Source organism: Coccinella septempunctata, chromosome 1 (assembly GCF_907165205.1).
Source record: "Coccinella septempunctata chromosome 1, icCocSept1.1, whole genome shotgun sequence".
Lineage (NCBI taxonomy): Eukaryota > Metazoa > Arthropoda > Insecta > Coleoptera > Coccinellidae > Coccinella > Coccinella septempunctata.
The window spans coordinates 51,389,502-51,410,029 of record NC_058189.1 but is presented as its reverse complement, the minus strand read 5'-3'; the positions used below and the strand labels follow the sequence as shown (position 1 = coordinate 51,410,029).

Here is a 20,528-nt window from a genome sequence, read left to right as displayed (position 1 = left end):
AATGAATCATTCCCTTCAACAGAAGACCACCTAGAACTGCGTCGCTCCATTTGTCCTTATTACAGGACTTTTTCCGAATCCTGATTACCCACTGACAGGCAGTAGGTACCGATGTAGTCTGGTCCAACATTTTGGAGCAGCCACCTTGCGGTTTATCATTTTCGGCCGTGGTCTCTAATTATGTGTGATCGCATAATCACTTTCGACTTAGTCTAACGTCTGGGTAAATATTTGCTCAGAAGGTTGCGGACCACGATCACGAGCTGCCATTGTTCGGTCGTCTCTTCTCCGGAGATTCCAACATTTCTAATTGCATTGTTCGACCGATGGGAAGCCATTAGGAGGATTCGCGTTCACGCGAGTAAGAAAAACCGTATCTGTCTGCTGGCACTTGGGTGTCACGTATGACAGGCTCTGGGAGCATGTTGGATTTTACGGAAGAGTTAAGTTGAATGGTGCGAAATGAACTTGCATGTTGGTTCAAATCAGGTTGAGTTTTTGATGCGGAGGTGGGAAGCGTTTTACAGAACAGTATTGTGATAATTCTAGCAAGAAGTTTTTTTATGATTTACTGGATCTAGATCTCTGTCAGACGATTTTTTCAACTTTTTTCCATATTCTGGATGCCCTGGATGGAAATTCTTATTTTAAACTTCTGGAGATTATACTCCCAACGAAACACATCAGCTGAAAGCCTGTTTCAGATTTTTGGTAAACAGAAATTCTTGTTGTTAATAGAAACACCTTCAGCATAGGGATGTTCACTTACGCAGCCCTAACGCTGTCAGCAGTGGAAAAATTTCATGTGGTTGAGCGGAGTCTTGATCGTGATAATGTTTACAGATTGAATAAAAATCAACGCACCAAACTCGTATCTTCGGTATTTACAATTTCGTGGAAAAATGCCAGAAAAAATCAATTTTCATTTCGATCTAGGGAACGTTTCATGTATACTTGAGTTTATCATGCACTCAGTCCTGAGAGGGCTGGGGGTAGTTGAGTTGTTTTGAATGGCAACCCTATATTTTTGTGCCAGAAGTGGATAGACATTTTGATTTGGTCACTCGCAGCGTGGAGTTTTTCATCAACCCTTCTTCCGAAGCATTTTCTTGCCTCTTTACTTGAAATCTCTATGTCCCACGATTATTATCTTTTTATTCTCAATTGAATTCCTGATAAAGTGTATATTATCTTATCTCACATCGAACTACAATAAACTTGTGAAGAAATGACATCTGTCGATATTCCACTATTTCTTTCATCTAAAGATGAACATGCTTGGTTTTGAGAAGATTAAGGATAAAAAAAGCTTTGTTTTGCTTAGGCTCAAACTCAAAACATGTTTTACATATATTAAGATTTTATTCCTAATTGTACAAATGTATTGGAGTTGAGTTTATGGAAACATGAAGATTAAACATAATAATGTTTGGAGAAAGGATACAAATAACTTTGAACCATTCAATTCTCACGAACAACTGAAAATGAGTGTTTTCCCTCAAGCAAAAAATTTTTGTTAAAATGCTGAAACACGTCGATTTATAACCTATTCCTGATTACCCAATTTATGATTTCGTCATTCCTAATATGCAGATTCCCCAAAAAAGTTGATGTTGGTTATACTGTTGAAGTGAAAGTTGGAGACGTTTCGATATCAGTTTTGGTAAATCCAAAATTCAGCTAGAAATGAAAATCTGATATTTTCATCCAAAATTCTATATTTTGAAACTTTTGCAATGAAATCATTTCGACTTCAATGGCTTTTGTTCACATAAAATTTCACCCTTTTGAATTTATAATCAGTTGATTATAAATTGAGTAGTGTGTCAGTATCTACTGTCCATTTTTCAAATTTGTTGTTACCTACTGATCTTTTCTGAAAATAAAATCCTCAACTGTCATTTTCTTTGTGAGCCTCCCTATTGAAGGAAATTCTTTGTCATTCTCTTCACTCACTGTCTGCCTGATTATGGAAACATGTAGCTTTTGAGCTACATGTAGGTATACAGGGTGAGTATTTGACTAGTATAAATATTTCAACATTAGATTCTTGAGGTCAAAAGTAAGACTTTTTCTCCCTAACCTTTTTTCCATATCGGCTATTTTCTAAAATAGTGAATAGTGAAATAAGTAAACGAAAGTTTTTCCCACAGTGTTGCCACCAGAAACATAAGGCATACGACGAAAAGCTCCTTCTATCATTGTTACATTCATGTGTTACTTCATTGTTGAAGTAAAAACAAAGCCGATATTTTCTTACCGATGTTTTGCCTCGAAATTAATCCAAAATTATGTGGGAGTGAAACCCAAATGATTTAAGAATCCAGAATCTTCCCGGACAGTATATTATTCGCCTTGTCACAGAGATCAACATCGGAAATACCGAAGGAAGAAAAAGAACATGCTGACGCCCCAAACGGGTCGATTCGAAAATGTCTTCCGAAGGTGATACTTAATATAACACTTTTGTACTTTGTACTATTTGACCGGAGCGGAGTCCTCTTCGACGGTGGTCCGTCTGGACCTTTTTCACGTTCTTTTCACAGCTCCACCTCGGCGATCAACGCCGCCGCTCTCGTTATATTGTTCCCTTTCATTTGGACATCATCGGCCGCGCAGGCAGAGGCCAACCTGCCCGTTTTGATATTTTTATTAGCATCGCTCTCGTTATAACATAATAATTGATCTAATGAGAGATTAGAAACTTCCCAACGGTGGCCGCCAAGGTCACGGTTCCGTGGAAAAAAAAAACGAATCCGGCTTTCTAACGTTTATTTGCGGTGCGACCTACGTCGGTAATTTCATCGCAGAAAAATGCGCCTACGCGTTTTTATTGGCTTCGCAATAACTCGAGTTTATTGCGAGATATCGTTGTCACGATTGCCTTTTTTGGCGAATATCGACCCAGGATGTAAAAAGGTATACAGGGTGTACTAATTGAAACATGTTACTGCTCATAAATACCCATAGAGTCGATTTTTTCCATACGCCTCATACACTTAAATTTTCATTGGACGAGGAATAGTTTTGATGAGAATCATTAATACGAGTACAATAGATTATTTCTTCGTTCAATCAAAAGTGTAGATTCTTGAGGTCAAAAAGAACGCTTTTTTCTCATACCATTTTTTGATTCGGCCCTGATAAAAGGATATGGCCATCGATTTTTCATAATGAGTTATGCCACCCCTGGAAAAACAAAATTCCCTTCAGAATAATTGTGACACTACACATCTATGGATTTTTTAAACAGAGTTGCAATCAGCCAAAGTATCCAATTTTCCAAATATTACAAATATTTTTTATTTTTGAACATCAAATCACTCGAAAACGGCGCATTATACGAGAAAATATGAAGAAAACATATTTTACAAAAATTTTACGAAACGTCCGAATATTCATTAGATAGCGTCCAATTTGATTTCAAGAGCTGGGTTCTTTGAATTTTTTTGGTATGTAATAGCCATACTGAGAAAACTGGAAGACATGGGCGATATCTTGTGTTCGAAAAAGATTCATCAAATAAATGAAAAAGTATATTCCGAAATTCATTTCATTCGTTAAAACCGTTTTTGAGATGGAACTGAAAATAAAATTTTTTTATGGTTTTTCAATACCGTGTATCTTTTAAACCGAGCCGATTTGAAAAAGAATGGTGAAGAAAAAAAGTAGGTATTTCTTTTGACCTCAAGAATCTACTATTAAAATATTTGTACGAGTCAAGGACTCACCCTGTATAGAAATTGGAGAAATGGAGTGATGTGAATCTACTAGCCTAAAAGACCTGAAGAGTTCCATATTGCATTTGTTTCATAGTCTATTTTTTAAACAGAAGATCAATGTTGGGATGAAAAGTAAGTATTTTAAGGGTTGATTCATTGAATATTTATCACTTGAAATCTTCTTCATCGATGTAAATACTTCGCGAATATTTAGTTCAACAATTCAGGATTCTTATCATTAATATCATTTTGAATGAAATTGTACAAAGTGAGTAAAAACTAACGCTCAAAGTTCATATCATCGGTATTTACTCCTCGAGAGGGGTAGTTGAGAATTGTAATAATTCCAGAGTATAGTCTGTTGATTTGGCATGGATTACGAAATCAAACAAATTAAAAAGTACGTACTATCCACAATATGCTGTAAAAATAATTTTTTGAACAGTTCTCCAATTTTCAAACTTCAAAGTTTTCCGTTTGAAACCATGACCTGGATTAGTATTATTTACTGAAAAATACCTGAATAAACAGAGAGAAAATTAGTCCGTTCACCATATATTTCAGGAACTATCAGAAGTGAAATTTGCAGATTGAATATCCCAGCTTCTAAGTTCAATTTCAGCCTATACCGAAAGTCAGAAATTGGAAAAATCATACTCTCGTTATTGACAGATGGACGCATAAATATAAAACTATGTTTAAAAAAATGTCACGCTGTGGAATACTTTTTGCCGCATGAGTAAAGATCAATCGGTCAAATCAAAATATACAAGCAGTTCCCCGGGCGGTATCCCAGGGTCATTTCGTACATATTTTCCCATGTAGGGGGCGTATCGTTCCGTCACCAAATTATCCTGTCTTCACAACAACCGGTGGACAATTATTATGTCAATATTGTCATTGACCGTAGATAATTGCAGACCGGCGTCCAGCAGATCTCGGTGATGGGCCGACCGGGGGACAGATAGTCGAAGGACCAAGAGTTACGACCGGCCATGGCCCATTCCCATCCCTCGTCTTGATACGCAGATGGCACCCCCTGATACTATTTGCCAATTTGTTAAATCACCTGGAAATTATGGCTGCTGTTGGACGTGCAACGGAATCCGAACAATGGGAATGTGTTTGAGGATGGGACATTTTATTTTTCAATTAAAAGTCGCTTATGAATCGAATTTCAATTTTAGTAATTATTAATCTTGAATTAACTCTAAAAAATTGATGCGAAATATATTGAGACCCACCCTTATTAAGCCGTTTTTCCTGAGAATTATCAGTTATTATTTCATCTTGCATGTTCTCTATTATAACTTATTCTATCTAGATGGTTTGTTATGAAGGCTTTGGGCTACCACCATTCTGTTGTTGAGGTGGTCATTGGATTTGAAATGGCAGTGCTGCCCTGTATCGGTTTGTTATATACAGGTTGAGTCTTTGACTCGTGTAAATATTTTAAAACTAGATTTTTGAGGTTCAAAGAAACACTTCCTTTCAAACCATTTTTTCCTAATCGTCTCAGTTTAAAAGATGCAGGCTGTTGAAAAACCATAAAAAGTGTTATTTTTAGTTCTATCTCACAAATGGTTTTATCGAATGCGATGAATTTCGGAATAAAGTTTTTCATTCATTTGAAGAATCATTTTGGAACACAAGATATCACCCACGTCTTCCAGTTTTCTCATTATGACCATTACGTAACATAAAGTACCAAAAATTAAAAACCCTAACTCTTGCAACTAAGTTGAACGGTATCTAATGAATATTTGGACGTTTTATAAAATAAAAGTATTATTCATATTTTCTCGTATAATGCGCCGTTTTCGAGTAATTTGATGTTCAAAAATAAAATATATCTGTGATATTCGGAAAATTGGGTACTTTGGCTAAACGCAACTCTGTGTGAAAGATCCACAGATGTGTAGTGTCATAGATTTATATAATTTTGTTTCTCCAGGGGTGGCATAGCTTATTATGAAAACTTGAAATGGCTATATCTTTTTATCATATATCATATATCAAAATATAGGAAAAAAGTGTTTATTTCGAGTTCAAGAATCTACTGTTTAAATATTTGTACGAGTTAAGAACTCACCCTGTATATCGTGGTTCGATGAATTATATTGTGCTTATGTTCAAATACATACGAATGGATTGAATGAAAAAAATTAAATACGCAGAACACATAATAGAAAGGCCTTTTAAACGAGGAATCACTTACCCATCTGCAGAATATGAAACACAAAATAGTAAATACAGACGATTTATTATTTCTGTGCTTCACTTGTATAGAAAGCCAACCATGTAGAAGGGAAGAACTCTTTTAAATTCCGTGCTAATTTTAAAGAACCTTCATTGGATAATGCAAATGACATATGCAACAAAAATAGAAGTGCCCTAAAAACCAGCTCAAATGAAAAATCTAACATGGTTGGAATGAAGATCAAAGGATTAAATGGAATGAAGCTCCTATAACGTCGAAAAAAGAAAGAACAATAAACGAAGAAAATTGAACGAAGCGTTCATAATCATAACTCTGAAAGTCATTAGTGCACCATCTGTTGAACTCTTAAACGTCTGGCCCCCAATAATAACTACATGCATATTTCAGGGAAATGAACCAAGATCAAGTTTGAATATCTTTTTTTATGCTGAAGAGATTACTTCTTCGGTTAAAAGCAAGATAATACCTGAAGACGGCTGGCAATTGATTGCCGAAACGTTGGAGGATAATACAGATAGATTTTTCGTTCCAGTAAATTATCAAGATGAAAATACTTGTTGGGTTTGGGAACGTTATTGAAAGAAACCACTTTGTGCGATGGCCAACGAGTACAATCATTTAAAACAGGAATATAAACACGGACAACATATATAAAAAGGATTCTTTTCCTGAATGATATAAATATAAATAACATGAATATAAATAGAAAAATATAAAAAATGTAAAAAATAAAATAAAAAATAGATTTCTCTCGAAATACTCACATTCACAGTTGAGCTTTCTTTGGTCTATTAGAATATCACAGTCAAAAATAAAACAGGAGGATAAACATGGATCATAAACCCAATATAAAGTAAATGGTCTAATAAATCCTTCCAAAATTTTTCCTAATCAATTATTCCATGCCATATGTCTGCATTGTAATAAAATAATGTCATACTAAAAAAGTTATTATTAAATCAACCTTTATTGTCAACGAAGATGAAAACATTATATCGTTTTCAAGATGAGTGATATGCCACTTGTGCACAAACTCCGGAAAAAAAATTAGGCTGGTTCACATCGCCACTTGTTTGTCATGTCAGATTATTTCAATTTTATCTTGATTGGAGTGGAATGAGGACACATCCTGAAGACACAATTTGTAATCCAATTCCGAACGGGGCACGGGTATAAAGGTGTTCTTAATTCTTCAGAAAACCCTCATTTACCTTCAAAACAGGCCGTCGTATACCCATGGGACCATGTGGCACCTACCCTTGATATCATCTTACACTTTTACGACAATCTTCCATCCCATCCCCGAGTATAATCGCGGCGCTACGCCATCGAAGAGCATCTGTTACTTTGTAAGTAGATGTTGGATTAAACTGCCCTCTTTCTGTCTGCCACTCGGGTAAAAAAAAATGGCTATACTCCACTTCCGGCACCGCCGAGAGCCCTATTAACAAAACCAATATACGAGCGGCATATGCTTTTTTTCCATGGATCCACCTACACCCGGTCTTCGCACAAAAATAGAAGTATTCCATGACAATAACTGAATGTAACCCGATTCCTGGATCCTCTTCGGTGTATATCGAACAAACAGGATATTCTTTCCGATCTTTTTATTCGCGGTAGGTAGTCTAGACGTTGATATATTGTTGGGATGGAAACAGTTCAATTATTGGGGGATTTCTCGACACCTCTTCAGGTTTTGTACTGAGGATACGATAAGGAATTTAGTTGGAGATGCGAAATTTATTAGTATTGAATGGCTGATCCTCATCTTCGAGAAAATATCTTAGGTGTTTTCCAATCATTGAAGGTTTCATTTTGAATGAGCCACTATTCTTACAACTGTTATATTCAGAGCTGTACTTTTGGAGGTGACAGATAAATATGTCATGGGTCGGCAGATTATTCGTGTAGTTATTGAACCACCTTGAATTTGCCCACAATGAAAAATTCCCATAATCAGTTGTCCCGCACTGAGCTTAGATAATAGTTTACTCAAAAAAAAAAGAAAATTGAATAATAGAAATAAATATAAAAAAATATACAAAAGTTCAAAAGAGTACAAAACATCTCGAAAATAAGTGAGAGTGACTCTCAAATAGAAAATATGTATTTCATAAGCTGATACATCTGATAAATCAACTTCCTGATAAACAAACTTATGGTCAAGTCTCCCTCGCCCCCTGTTCAACTCTACCATGGGTAAGGGAGATATGAGCCAATTTTTGGTTCCTAAAAAAAGAATTGCTGTACTCTAAATGTTCATCTCACCATCAATTTACTATTATCTATCGTTACCTATTTGGGCATGATATCTTCACGCAAAAAAATGAGTTGCTACCATTTACAGATAAATGAAAAATTTGGACTTGCATTGGCTCTCCAGCATTCTTTGAGATACAGTGTGTTTTAATCTGCAGATTTGGCTCTTTCATAGACCAAGAATTATGATATATAAGTATGATAAAAATTGCTGTTTCAAGTCGTATTCATATATTGACATCTCCACATATACTCCATTCACTTTTATTTCAGCCCTCGGTTGGCTATGAAATGATTCTTTCAAGTTTTTGTAGGTAGAATGGAGTAAGGTTGGCGCTCATGAAATGTCGTGAATGGCAACTTTACGTTGCCACAACTAATATCAACAATATCTTTGCTAATACTCATTTATACCAGAGTCTCTGATTAATACTACCAAAATGCCGAAAGTTATTGAAAGGAGCAAAGACAGAGTATCAGGAAGTGCTGTTCAGAATTTAGGACCGCTCATTCGAATAGTATCCAACCCTGATATTCTGAAAACTTCAATATGTCGACGGTACCGAACATATTCAATATAAGTAAATTTATATTATTCATCCGAATCTAAAAGACTTTTATTTTAGCTGATATTTTTCACAATCAGGAATATTATGAATGAAGAGGATGACAAAGAATTTCCTCCTATTGAGGACCCAAAAAGGTGGAGGCATTTGAGGAGTTTATTTTCAGAAAAAACCTGCAACGGCAAATTTGGTATTATAATTTGAACTTGAATATGAACTTCAGTACATATTAAAAAACTATTTAATTATGCAAAAAATGATTTGGAATATAACGGGAGAAGGACATCACTGCACAAAATTTTACAATCAATGGGTTATAAATACAAAAGAGTGAACGAACGCAAAATTTTATGTCGTTACAGCCAAAATTATAATGTGTCGAATTTCCATGGCCAACCTAGTGCTAAAATAAAAATGAATGGAGTATACTTATACTTATATCCTTCTGACTTGTGCACATTGTAGCTTCATCAGAAATGGATTTAGTGGGCAATAGGTTACCGAGTCTTTATTTATACTTTCGTAAGTAATCCCCACAGTACTATGTATGTATGGTATGGGTGTTGGCGCCATACTTTTCGAAATTCTTTCGCTATCGATTTCTAAATTGAAGCACGTCTTTTTTCATTGATGAACGTATTTATTGGTATTGTCATTTGGGAAAAAACTGCGACGTAAATCATAGCGTGTTGGTTTTTCAGATTGTTTAAAATGCATGTAGGCGCAAACAATGCATACTAATAAGTAGGTATATTATTGCCTTTTAAATAAACCATATCGCGGGCGTTAGCTTGTTCGTTGTAGGATCAATTCATCTTGACGTGGAAAATCTTATTTAGAAGTCTACTCGTGCAAAGCAAAATCTTCGAAGATATTTTTATCGATACCCATTGAAAATTAATATGAAAATTTGTGGCTAAATTAGTAGGCAATCGCGAGTGACATGAATTATAATAAAAATTATTGCCATGCTAAAATTGTTGGTAGCAATATATTCTAGGACTTAAGATTGGATCAAACCATTTCATAACGCCTGATAACATCGCGCTGCAATTCGGGGAGCTGTAAAATCGATTGCCTAGTTTTGCATAGCGTGACCGATGCATTGTAGGTACATCGGAAGTACACAAATAAATATTACCGAAGAAATAGCGCAGTGAGTGTGTGTACGGCATTTTCGATGCGAGCGGCGAATTTTTCATTTAATTTAAATTAATAAATGACCAGTTAGCATGCGAACTGCTTCGGTTTCTTTCCGAAGGTGAGGAAGTAATGAAAAAGTGCTCTTTTTCGATTGGAATGGTTCGTGTTAGAAAAAGGTGAATTTTGTAATTCTGATATTGCTTCTATTTTTGTACAGAAAATGAAAAGGTTGTAATTGTACAGGTTCATGAGTTATTTTACCACGATACGTGTTTCGTTATCACAGTAGCATCTTCAGATGGGTAAAGGTAAACTAAACTCAATTGCTACTTTCATAGTGAAATGAGTTAAATAACTTATATTAGTGAAAATCATATCATTCACTTTTCGATTTAAATGTCTTTAATTGTCTCCTCTACCTAGATAAAGTGGACTAGATGTCATCATGGGTCAAGTGTGAAGAAGACCTCCGTGATGTTTTTACTAAATTTTTGGAATTTTCCAAACTCTTCGCAAGAGTAGTATGAAATCGAGTATGAAATAAACAAAAAATGCTGAAATTTAATCGGAATTTCCAAAATGATGATGACAAGTTTGTCTACTACCAGTTTGTTGTTGAGGTGATCATTGGATTTGAAATGGGGGTGCTACTCTGTATCGTTCAATTATACAGGGTGAGTCTTTGTCTCATACAAATATTTTAATAGTAGATTTTTGAGGTCAAAGGAAACGCTTTTTTCTCCGACCTGAATCGGAAAAAATGGTAGAAAAAAAAAGTGTTTCTTGCGACATCAAGATTCTACTGTTGAAATATTTGTATGATTCAAAGACTCACCATGTATACAGGGTGTGAAGCTTTTTCATTTGACAGAAGGTAGAAGTCATCAAAGTGAGTCATTTCACCAAGAATTGTATATTATTCAAAATGGCTGAGGTACAACCCCTAGATGTTCGATAAAATTCCATTAGAATGTTTGGACTATGAATAGTCCAGTATATGTGAATCTATCTGATAAGTTACATCAGCTCACATATAAATATAACTATATCGTGCGATTTGAGTTGAAACAAATGTGTAGAAAATTGAGCCAGTTTATTGTGCTTATATTGACAAAGTGCTAATATATTTTTCCTGTTTCATCTCAATTTTACGATGATTGTTGGAAGGTTAGAACAAGAAGAAGATTGTGAAAAAATTTGTCAATAATTTAGACGAATTTTATCAATGAGATTCTGAACTAATATTCTACTCTTTTTACACTTGGTCCTAAGTATTTTTCTTTCAGTTGGTACAGAAATCAGCCATTTTATAAAATCGTTTAAGTTTCTAAAAAATGAGAAAAATTCCTAAGTTTCTATTTTCATTCCCACGTAAAAATCCAACTGGACAATATCCTAAACGAAACCATATGGTTGAGTCAGTCATAACGAGATAATTTTTTATCCATAACTTTGCGATAATTCAGATAAAAAATGATCTAGGATCGTATAAGGATCTTTTTCAGTAATAATTTTCAACTTTGTCATTTTAAAAGTTTTTTATAGGTAATTTTCGAAGAAACGCTTTATTTTGGCCTGTTCTACCCTCTGTTAAAAAAAAGCCTTACCTTTAATACACCCAGTATACTTATATGTCACAATTAAACAATACTGAATAAACCAACTTATAATCAACTAACTGAACTCAATTTAAAAAAGTTTCGTATCCTCAAACGCCAACAAGATGATCGGTGGTCGGTGGCGTTATTCAAAAATTCCATCATATCACGCTCGATGCGCTAGACTCTAGAGCCATCTGCCACTTGCTAAATATACCTTTTAATTAACGTCCCATCGTCTATTCTTCCCGAAAAAAATTAGGTATTATTTATTGACCATATGGCACACGCGGGCCTCTGAAGAAACCAAATTGGTATCGCTATTGAATAACCATGGGAGTCTTATTACCCCGCTAAGGATCGATCTGGATCGAACTGCCCAACCCTCATCACGGCAATAACTGGGTGCTTTCTTTCATCTGATAAACGCCCAGAGTCCGGCCGAACCACCACCGGTCATTCTTTATACGGGATTCCTCAATAATAGAAACGATGAAAGACATTTGTCATCTGCCAATATCGGAGGCTGATCTGTCGTGGGTGAAAACCTTATAACAACTCCCGTGCTTTCGATTTTATCAGGAATCGATAAGGCAAACCGGCCAATAATGAGCTCGGATGACGGGTGTGAAGATCGAATAAAATAGTTTTCGGTCCCATTATGAGTTTAATCCTGGTGGGACATCTGGAAGGTAAGAAAGAGCGGGGATGCAAAATGACATTGGAAACACCTTTAGATAAACTTCCAGGTTGGTTATCGCGACTAGAAAATCCCTGAAAGCGATTCGTGTTTTTCATATTTCAGTTCTCAATTTCACAAATAATAAAAAACGGCTAGGGACGAAGAGTAGCAGTGGTAGGCTGAGAAAACTCGTAAAATTTCATATAATTTTCAGGGCAGTATAGTTATTAGGGATTTTTCATTCAAGTATCCAAAATACTTAACATGCGTCCGAAATTTTTCGTTGCTGATTTAATAAATACTTTCATGCCTAGAATGAAATTGTTCATCCCAAATTTTCGAGTTAATATCTGAATCACAAGGGATATGTAAGTCTCTGTGAGTTTAGTATGAGAAGTATTTTTGGGAGAAATGGTTCAAACTTTTTTGCTTCAATGATTATTCTCCGAGTTTTGTTTGTAAACGTGCCATAGAATTCCTACAGAATTCAGAATGTGTGAATGAGTAGTTGTAAAATAATTTTTTTAAAGTGGGACAGAGATAAACAAATGATATTTCGCAGAGTTATATTTCAATAAGAGATTAACCTGAACACAATTTTATACTCATCCGCAATAGCATCAAAGTCCATTAATCCTGGGGCACCCTGTATCAATGTACAGGGTAAATCTTTGACTCGTACAAATATTTTAACAGTAGATTCTTGAAGTCGAAAGACAACACTTTTTTCTTGTACCATTTTTTCCGATTCGGATTTAATAAAAAGATATAGCAATTTTAATTTTCATAGTAAGTCATGCCACCTCTGAAAAAAGAAAATTCCCTCCAGAATAACAAGCTGAATCTATGACACCACCCATCCCTGGATCTTTTAAACAGAGTTGCATTTAGCCAAAGTAATTTTACGAATACGACAGGTATTTTTTATTTTTGAACATCAAATTACTCGAAAACGGCGCATTATAAAAGAAAATATGATTAATACTTTTACTCCACAAAACGTTCAAATATTCATTAGATAGCGTCCAACTTAGTTTCAAGAGTGAGGTTCTTCCAATTTTTGGTATTTTTATAGTACGTAATGATCATAATGAGAAAACTGGAAGACGTGGGTGATATCTTGTGTATATATATCGCCATGTATCAATAAAATGAAAACTAAAAATAAAGCATTCGAAAAAACAATGATATTTGAATGAAGAATTAAATTTTCGTATACATTGAGATAAACGCAGACCACGCTATTCACATTTATGTTTTGAATCATGATCTTGACCATCCTCTTTTCGACAAGACCAAAAAAAGCTAACCGCAAGTTAATTCAATTTGTTATTTTTATTTCGATGTTCCAGGTTAGCGAAAAATTTGGATCGTGAGATTAATCAATTTCCAGACATGAAGTAATACGAAGCGATGAAAGTTGGCCATCTTTTGTTCTTATATTCTTATTTGATCTCATTTGTTCCTTATTTTACCGTAGATTCGGGTGACTTGGGACGCTTGTTGAATTCAACTTGTTTTTTATTTATTCTATATTTTTATCTAATTTTTATCTAAAAAAGAGGTTCGAATATGCTTAATAACTCGGACTATTGATTAGGATATATACCATGCTTAAGAATTCGGATATAAATTTTGAAAAATATAAAATATACTTGTCCCAAATAACCCACCGATTGGGAAGACTTGGGACACAAGTTCAAATCTATTGATTTCTAAACTCTCAAATGAAAAAGGCGACTTGGGACGGTGTATAGTTTTGGAAAATTAGAATTTATGATATATAGTTGAAACTCAACAAGGGAACTTTAATTTCTTTCATGCTTTGGTGATTTCTTTGTGGAAATAACGTAAATAATAATATCCTGCTAAAAATCGGCATATTCCCTGCTGCCAATGCGCCGCTTGTATCTATTCGGCATTGTCCCAAGTCACCCTATGAAATAACAAAATAAATGAATGAGATCCGTGTTGCCGTTTGATTTGTGAACAACCTTGTTTCATGACATATCTAATATCTCTATATCCCACGTATCCAGAAAAAAATTACACATGTACAAAGTGAAACACATGCACAGGACACTAGAAAGTATAGGGCCCATTTTACACTTTACGCTTTTACACTCCTGAATTCGTTAATTTTTCCTGTCAATTCAGACGCTCTGGCCACGGCAAATTCAACAGGAATTAATTGTTAAACTAACCGAAAAGACGCTACACATTCTTATAAGTTTGTCCCATCACTCATAAATGGTAAAAAAACAAAGAAATCTGCAAGGGGGATAATTGTCCCAAGTTACAGGACTGTCCCAAGTCACCCGAATCTACCGGTATTTCAAATTCCATTCGTTGTATAAACTTTCCATTATTATAAGTCTTCTTTTGTTTATCATTATCCATGTGGATTTTCGTCGAGTTCTGCCACATCTATTCAATCCGTTTAATGCCTAATGGTTTCAGCCATGAAAGTGTCGACGGAGCATCAAAGGATCGAATCACAGTTGTTGGACTGCGGGTTTTTCCGAAACGTCTGAAAGCGCATCATAGACGAATTGGAATTATCCCTAGTTCATAGTGGCATAATAAGAGCCATTCTGCTTGTGAGCATATTAGTGCACAAAGCCGCACGACTATCGGATTATAAGTTAATGGGGGAGGAGGTACGAAATGACAGGGTATTTACGAAAAATGTGCGTACTGTCCGGCGATCTTTGTATCGCTTCGTGGTCCGTGAAATCCGTCACAATGGAATTTCGTCGCTGGAATATTTACGTGGTCGCCCCATTGGGGACCCATTGCCGATTATCTGACATGAACCGAAATATCCTCTTGCCCGAGTAAATTTAAAATAAACATCGACCGAAGAATGGTACAAATATTTGTGGTTGATAGGTGAAGAGCGGTTTTGGACGCATCAAAAGGCCTCTCAAAGCTGCGAGGGGAAGGTTTGATTCGTTCGGATTCGGCCATCGCTAATACGATTTTTCCCATAAAAAAATTCGTCCGGCCTTATATGATGACTTTGAAGGTTTTGGGTTTGAAGAGTAGCAATTCAATAAAACGCCAACAGTTTCGGTGTATAGTTAAACCATCTTCAGTGCCTTGGATCCGGAAAATACATTTAGAACTTAAACAAAGTGACAATGATTTTATGCAACATACAGGGTGTCCCCCCCACGGTGGGTGGGCTATTAGACTTTTACGGAGAACGGATCATAGGATTTTTCTGAAAATTTGGAAACAAGATTTCACACTCATTTGACTACAAAACAATGTCGCGACGTTGACGCTTATGCGGAAAAATACTACAAACTTCGTTTTTTCAAATGGGATACCCTATTTATTATAACTTTTTTCGCTTCTTTATCGCCTTCTGAGTATGTTTGTCTAGTACTTCCCTATCCCTATTCCTGATACTTTCGGAGATATTTACGGTTTTCCACAAAAAATTGCCAAGAACGTACATCCAATGATATAGGCATAGAAAAGACATTTCATATTTCAAGAAGCTGAAATTTTGAGAATATGTCACTGAGATCCTCAGAGTGAGTTTCGTGTGGAGAAGACAACTTGGTTTATGATATACAGGCTGTTCTAACATTTTTGGTCTTATCACTCGATACAAAAAACGGCAAAAAGTTGATATTTTCTGAGAAAATCAAAATATTCATAATATATCACGTACGACTACCGGAAAAACGTATATGAAAGGCCCAAACTATTTCTGGTCTAGGAATCACTCCTTAAATTTTTTTGCAACTGTTCATTTACACGTGTATTAAACCGAAATTGAATGGGTTGTTTTGTTTTTATTGGCAATAAGGAAATCTGAATGGAATTGTCTTCCACCTTTTTTGTCGATCGTGCTCAACTACCTATGGTTTTTTAACCAGGGTCCACGAAAACGTAGATCCATTATCCAAATCTTTTTTAATTTTTTTGATTGGCAACTCATATTTTTTTTCTGTTCATTATTTAAACATTTTTCGTTCGCTTTTAGTCATTTTGAATAATGGACAGAAAAAAATATGGGTTGCCATTTAAAAAAATGAAGATTTTGATGAATTTTTGTTTTGATAATGGATCTACGGATTCCTGGACTCTGTATATAATATGGTTATTTACAGAGATATTTGTTGGTGTGTCGAGCCAATACTAGACACAGTCCAAATTTGAATCAATTACATAGAATAGGGACGGAGCTATAGTTCTTTATGTAAGGACCTCAAACTGTCAAAATATTGTTAAAAAGTCAAATTTCTTGAAAACCGTTGAGAATTCATACATAATTGTGTTATCAAACTCATATTCAAATTTAACAAGGAATTCAAAAATGTAAAAATATATAGGGTGTTCCATTTAAATTAGCGAAGTTGATAGCTGTGCAGAAACGAAACATTTTGTATAGTTCTAAATAATTTTAGCAGATGCTTTACTGATTTACTGATAAATCTATGTATTATTTATATTATTTGATACCATCAGAGCAACACACTTTCAAAATCGATAAAGAACTTGCACGGACTTGAATTGTTGCTATGGGTCTGAATAAATTAATATTCATATCTTAACGGAAGGTGTTATCTTATCCTTAACTGATGAGCTTTTATATTTTAGTCCATCGAAAATCTTATAAGTTATTTCACCTATGTTTTAAAATTTCAGTCAGTGCTCTGCGTAACTTTTTTTTACGTAAAAATAAGTTAATTTTGTGATGTATTATTTTACCATTCAGAATTCATGCTTCAAAATGATATTTCTTGTCGATGCCAACTAATTGAGACAAACACGAAATTTTAACATAAATCATCATGATAATGAATGAAATGTCTTGAAAGAAGTAGGTAATAAAATATTTCTGTTGTTTTCAATTCAGTTCCGCACTGTAAAAATGCAGTATAGTCATACTCAAATCAAATAACTCGACCCACAATCCCCTTTCAAGAATTGATGAATGAAGATGAGTGAATTCCTCATGAAAATTCTCACCCCTTCTGAACAAAAATTGAAAGAAACGTAGGGTAGTACTGCTGCATAAAATTTCCTCTTTGTGGCACCATAGCCTACTCATTGCATTGAAAGTTTTTATTGTCGGCATTCGGCTAATGAGAGATGTTATCTTGCGGAAACCAATTTTGCGTTGCAGGTATATTTTCAATCGATGCACGATTCATACTCATTCCATTCGTGATTACGTAGTCGTGTGAATATTTCAAGTGTCGTAAGAGGAATAACCTTCACCAAATCTGTTTCCTACTCGGAATCCATATGTATCGCTTATTGTGTTGTGGCGAGATGATGAACGAATGCAGAGAAAGCACCAGCCTAATTGGACCGAAATGAGATCGAATGGATACAGACGTAATTAAAAATGCTTTCGGTGTTTCGAGAAACGGAACCGCTCTGTATACATTATGGAATTGTCGGATCCATTCGGTTATCGCCAGTTTCTAATGAAAAATATTATTTCATCTGTTACAAGCTCGAAAACAATGGGTTGGTTAATCTGGTTAACCTGGACTTGAACGCTTCCTTGTAAACGTTATATCACTTCGTGCATTTCGTTAGGCGATTATCCATTTGTAAAGGCGAAATCTACGTCTTCGCCAGACCGGCGATGTTGTTCTGTGAGTATTGATCAATTTTTCAACGTGATTTGGGACTGTTTTTCGGCCTAAGGTCAGTTATATACGGGTAATTTTCGAACAATGCTAATTTTTTGGTGTTACTGAAGCATTTCATATTTCAGCTGTTTAGGTATCTTAAAACAAATGTAAACGTCGTCGATATTCTAGAGGGTCTTCAGAATAACTAGCTAAAAATGTAACACTACTCGTCTGTGGATCTTATAAACAGAGTTGCCAAAGTACCCAATTTTTCAAATTTCACTGACTTTTTAATTTTTTTAACATCAAATTACTCGAAAACGGCGCATTATACGAGAAAATATGAAGATTACTTTTATTTTACAAAAAGTACAAATTTTCATTAGATATCATCCAACTCATTTTCAAGAGGTTGGCATTTTTATGGTACGTACTTGTCATAATGAGAAAAGTGGAAGACGTTACTATACATAATTATAATTTCAAATTTCAATTTTTTCTACTTAATTTGCTCCTGGCAAATGAGTGCAAGAATTTACGCAAGAGCAAATCGGTTATTTCAATTTTTTTATTGATTTTGTTCCAGAGATTGGGAGTCAAAACCCTAAAAAGTTTCAGAAAATGATATCTTATGTTCGAAAAAGATTAATCTGATAAATGAAAAACTATATTCCGAAATTCATTTCATTCGATGAAACCGTTCGTGATATTTTTCATGGTTTTTTCAACAGCCTGTATCTGTTAAACCTAATCGATTCGGAAAAAATGGTAAGAGAAAATAGTGATTCTTTTGACCTCAAGAATCTACTATTGAAATATTTGTACGAGTCGAAGACTCACCGTGTATCTAATGACGAGTTTTTTAAAGACTAGTATTAGATTGGGTCCTTTGTATTTGTAGGTATTAGACATAGTTCAGTATATTTCAACAAAATAATTATCTTCTTTTATTTCAAGTAATTCAGTGATTTTAACCTTGAAATACTCTGGTTGGCAATTATCAATACTGGTTGATGGTCATTCCTGTAAACTGTAAACCGAATAATAATCCGTATAAACGAAATAATTGACCTTAACATATACTAAGATTAACTAAACTGACAACGAATTAATTTGAAATTAAACCAACAAATTGTTGTGAAAATGTATGCTCTTCAATTGAGAGTACCCTTTCCACTTTTTTCTTAGCGGAGATGTTGAACTTGCAGCAAGTTTTGAGTGTAGACCCAAAAATTGTATACTGTGCATATAACTGTAAGAAGATACAACTTTTGGGTATACACTGTATAAAGTGTAACAAATCAATTGGAAGCAGGTGCAAGCCTAATATCATTACAAGAACAAGACAAATTTTCCTACCACTTAACAGAAAAATAATTAAAAAAAATTTCGCACGTGAATTTAAATGTTTTTCACGATTTAATTCGTAAAAAAATTAATATCCTGTTTTTTTATCGAGGGATGCATTCAGAAGTGGAAAGGATATACAATAGACATACCTATACTTGCGCCATATGATATATTGCTTTTTAATGCCCTAACAAGATCCCACAATTATATACAAATTTAGATTCCTTCGACAATCATGAATCCAAGTAATTATATATTTCCCATCTTCTCGAAAATTCCGATCATTCTACTAATTCAAAACTAATTTTATTTATCCATTAGTTTTTCAACCTTGAAGTGCAACAATCAACCTATCTTGAAAATGTTATTTTAAGGGTGGTCTCCCTAGTTTTTTTTTTGTCAATTCCCATATAATTTCATCAACCCTAAAAACTAAATTTTCTTCCATAGGAGGGACATGCTACCTACATCAAGTTCAATTTTTTTTTTGGGAATTCAGAGCACAATTCGCCTTTTTGTAAATTCTCAATTTTCGCGATTTGAAAACTATGGGAACTATGCTGAAAAAAATTTCATTTCAAGCAATAGGAAACGATTGAACATAAATTCAACGACACATCGATTAATTTTTTTTAACTAGCTCAAAACTGTCCACTGAGTCCGAGAAGATCGATTACAATAACGCACATGTATAGAGGATTGCAAAAATGTGTCGGACGTTTCGAACGAAAAAGTTCACTAGAGTATGAATTGATTATCGAAACGAGTTTTCAAGGAATTCATCTCTCCAGGTGTGGTCGCGAAGAGACATATTCCGTTTCACCTACATAAAATGCTTATGACTCATAGTGAAGGGTTTCCTACGATCAGATGGCGTTCAGATGCGGAAAATACAGTTTCGATATAAATTTGAACAACGCAGTCCGAAAATTCTTTTCTGTGTAGCATGTTTTCTACCGAATGTTGTGAGTTTGTTACGTGATTTTGTGAGGTGTGTCAACAGAGTGTGGATTTATCTAATCGAATTCAATTTGTTGCAGATGCCTGTTCGTCGCGGACGACACCAAAGCCACGGCCACCGCCACCGCCCACCCCTAGACCAAACATCTCATTCCCGACTTACCAGTGTCCTCCAGAATTCGCTGCTTGGTACTGTTTCAACGGAGCCACATGCTTCACGGTGAAAATTGGACCTTCGCTGCTCTACAATTGCGAGTAAGTATTTTCAATCACTAGTGCTTCAAATACACTCAAATCTATCATTTATTTATTTAATAAAAGAGTAACAGGTCTAAATAGGCACTTAAGTTCAATAATGTAACACTTTTTAATCCCAGTTGATGATCCAAATCAATTCTATTTTGATTACATGCACATA

The 20,528-nt window shown here is 34.9% G+C and overlaps 1 protein-coding gene across 2 annotated transcripts in view; it reads left to right on the top strand.

Annotated features, from left to right (window-relative positions):
• LOC123311376 overlaps positions 1-20,528 on the top strand; it is a 210,845-nt gene that overhangs the window by 187,326 nt on the left and 2,991 nt on the right. For both annotated transcript variants that reach the window (XM_044895287.1, XM_044895286.1), the window contains one exon: positions 20,191-20,365. In XM_044895287.1, coding sequence (XP_044751222.1) covers positions 20,191-20,365 — 175 coding nt within the window. The remainder of the gene's footprint in view (positions 1-20,190; positions 20,366-20,528) is intronic.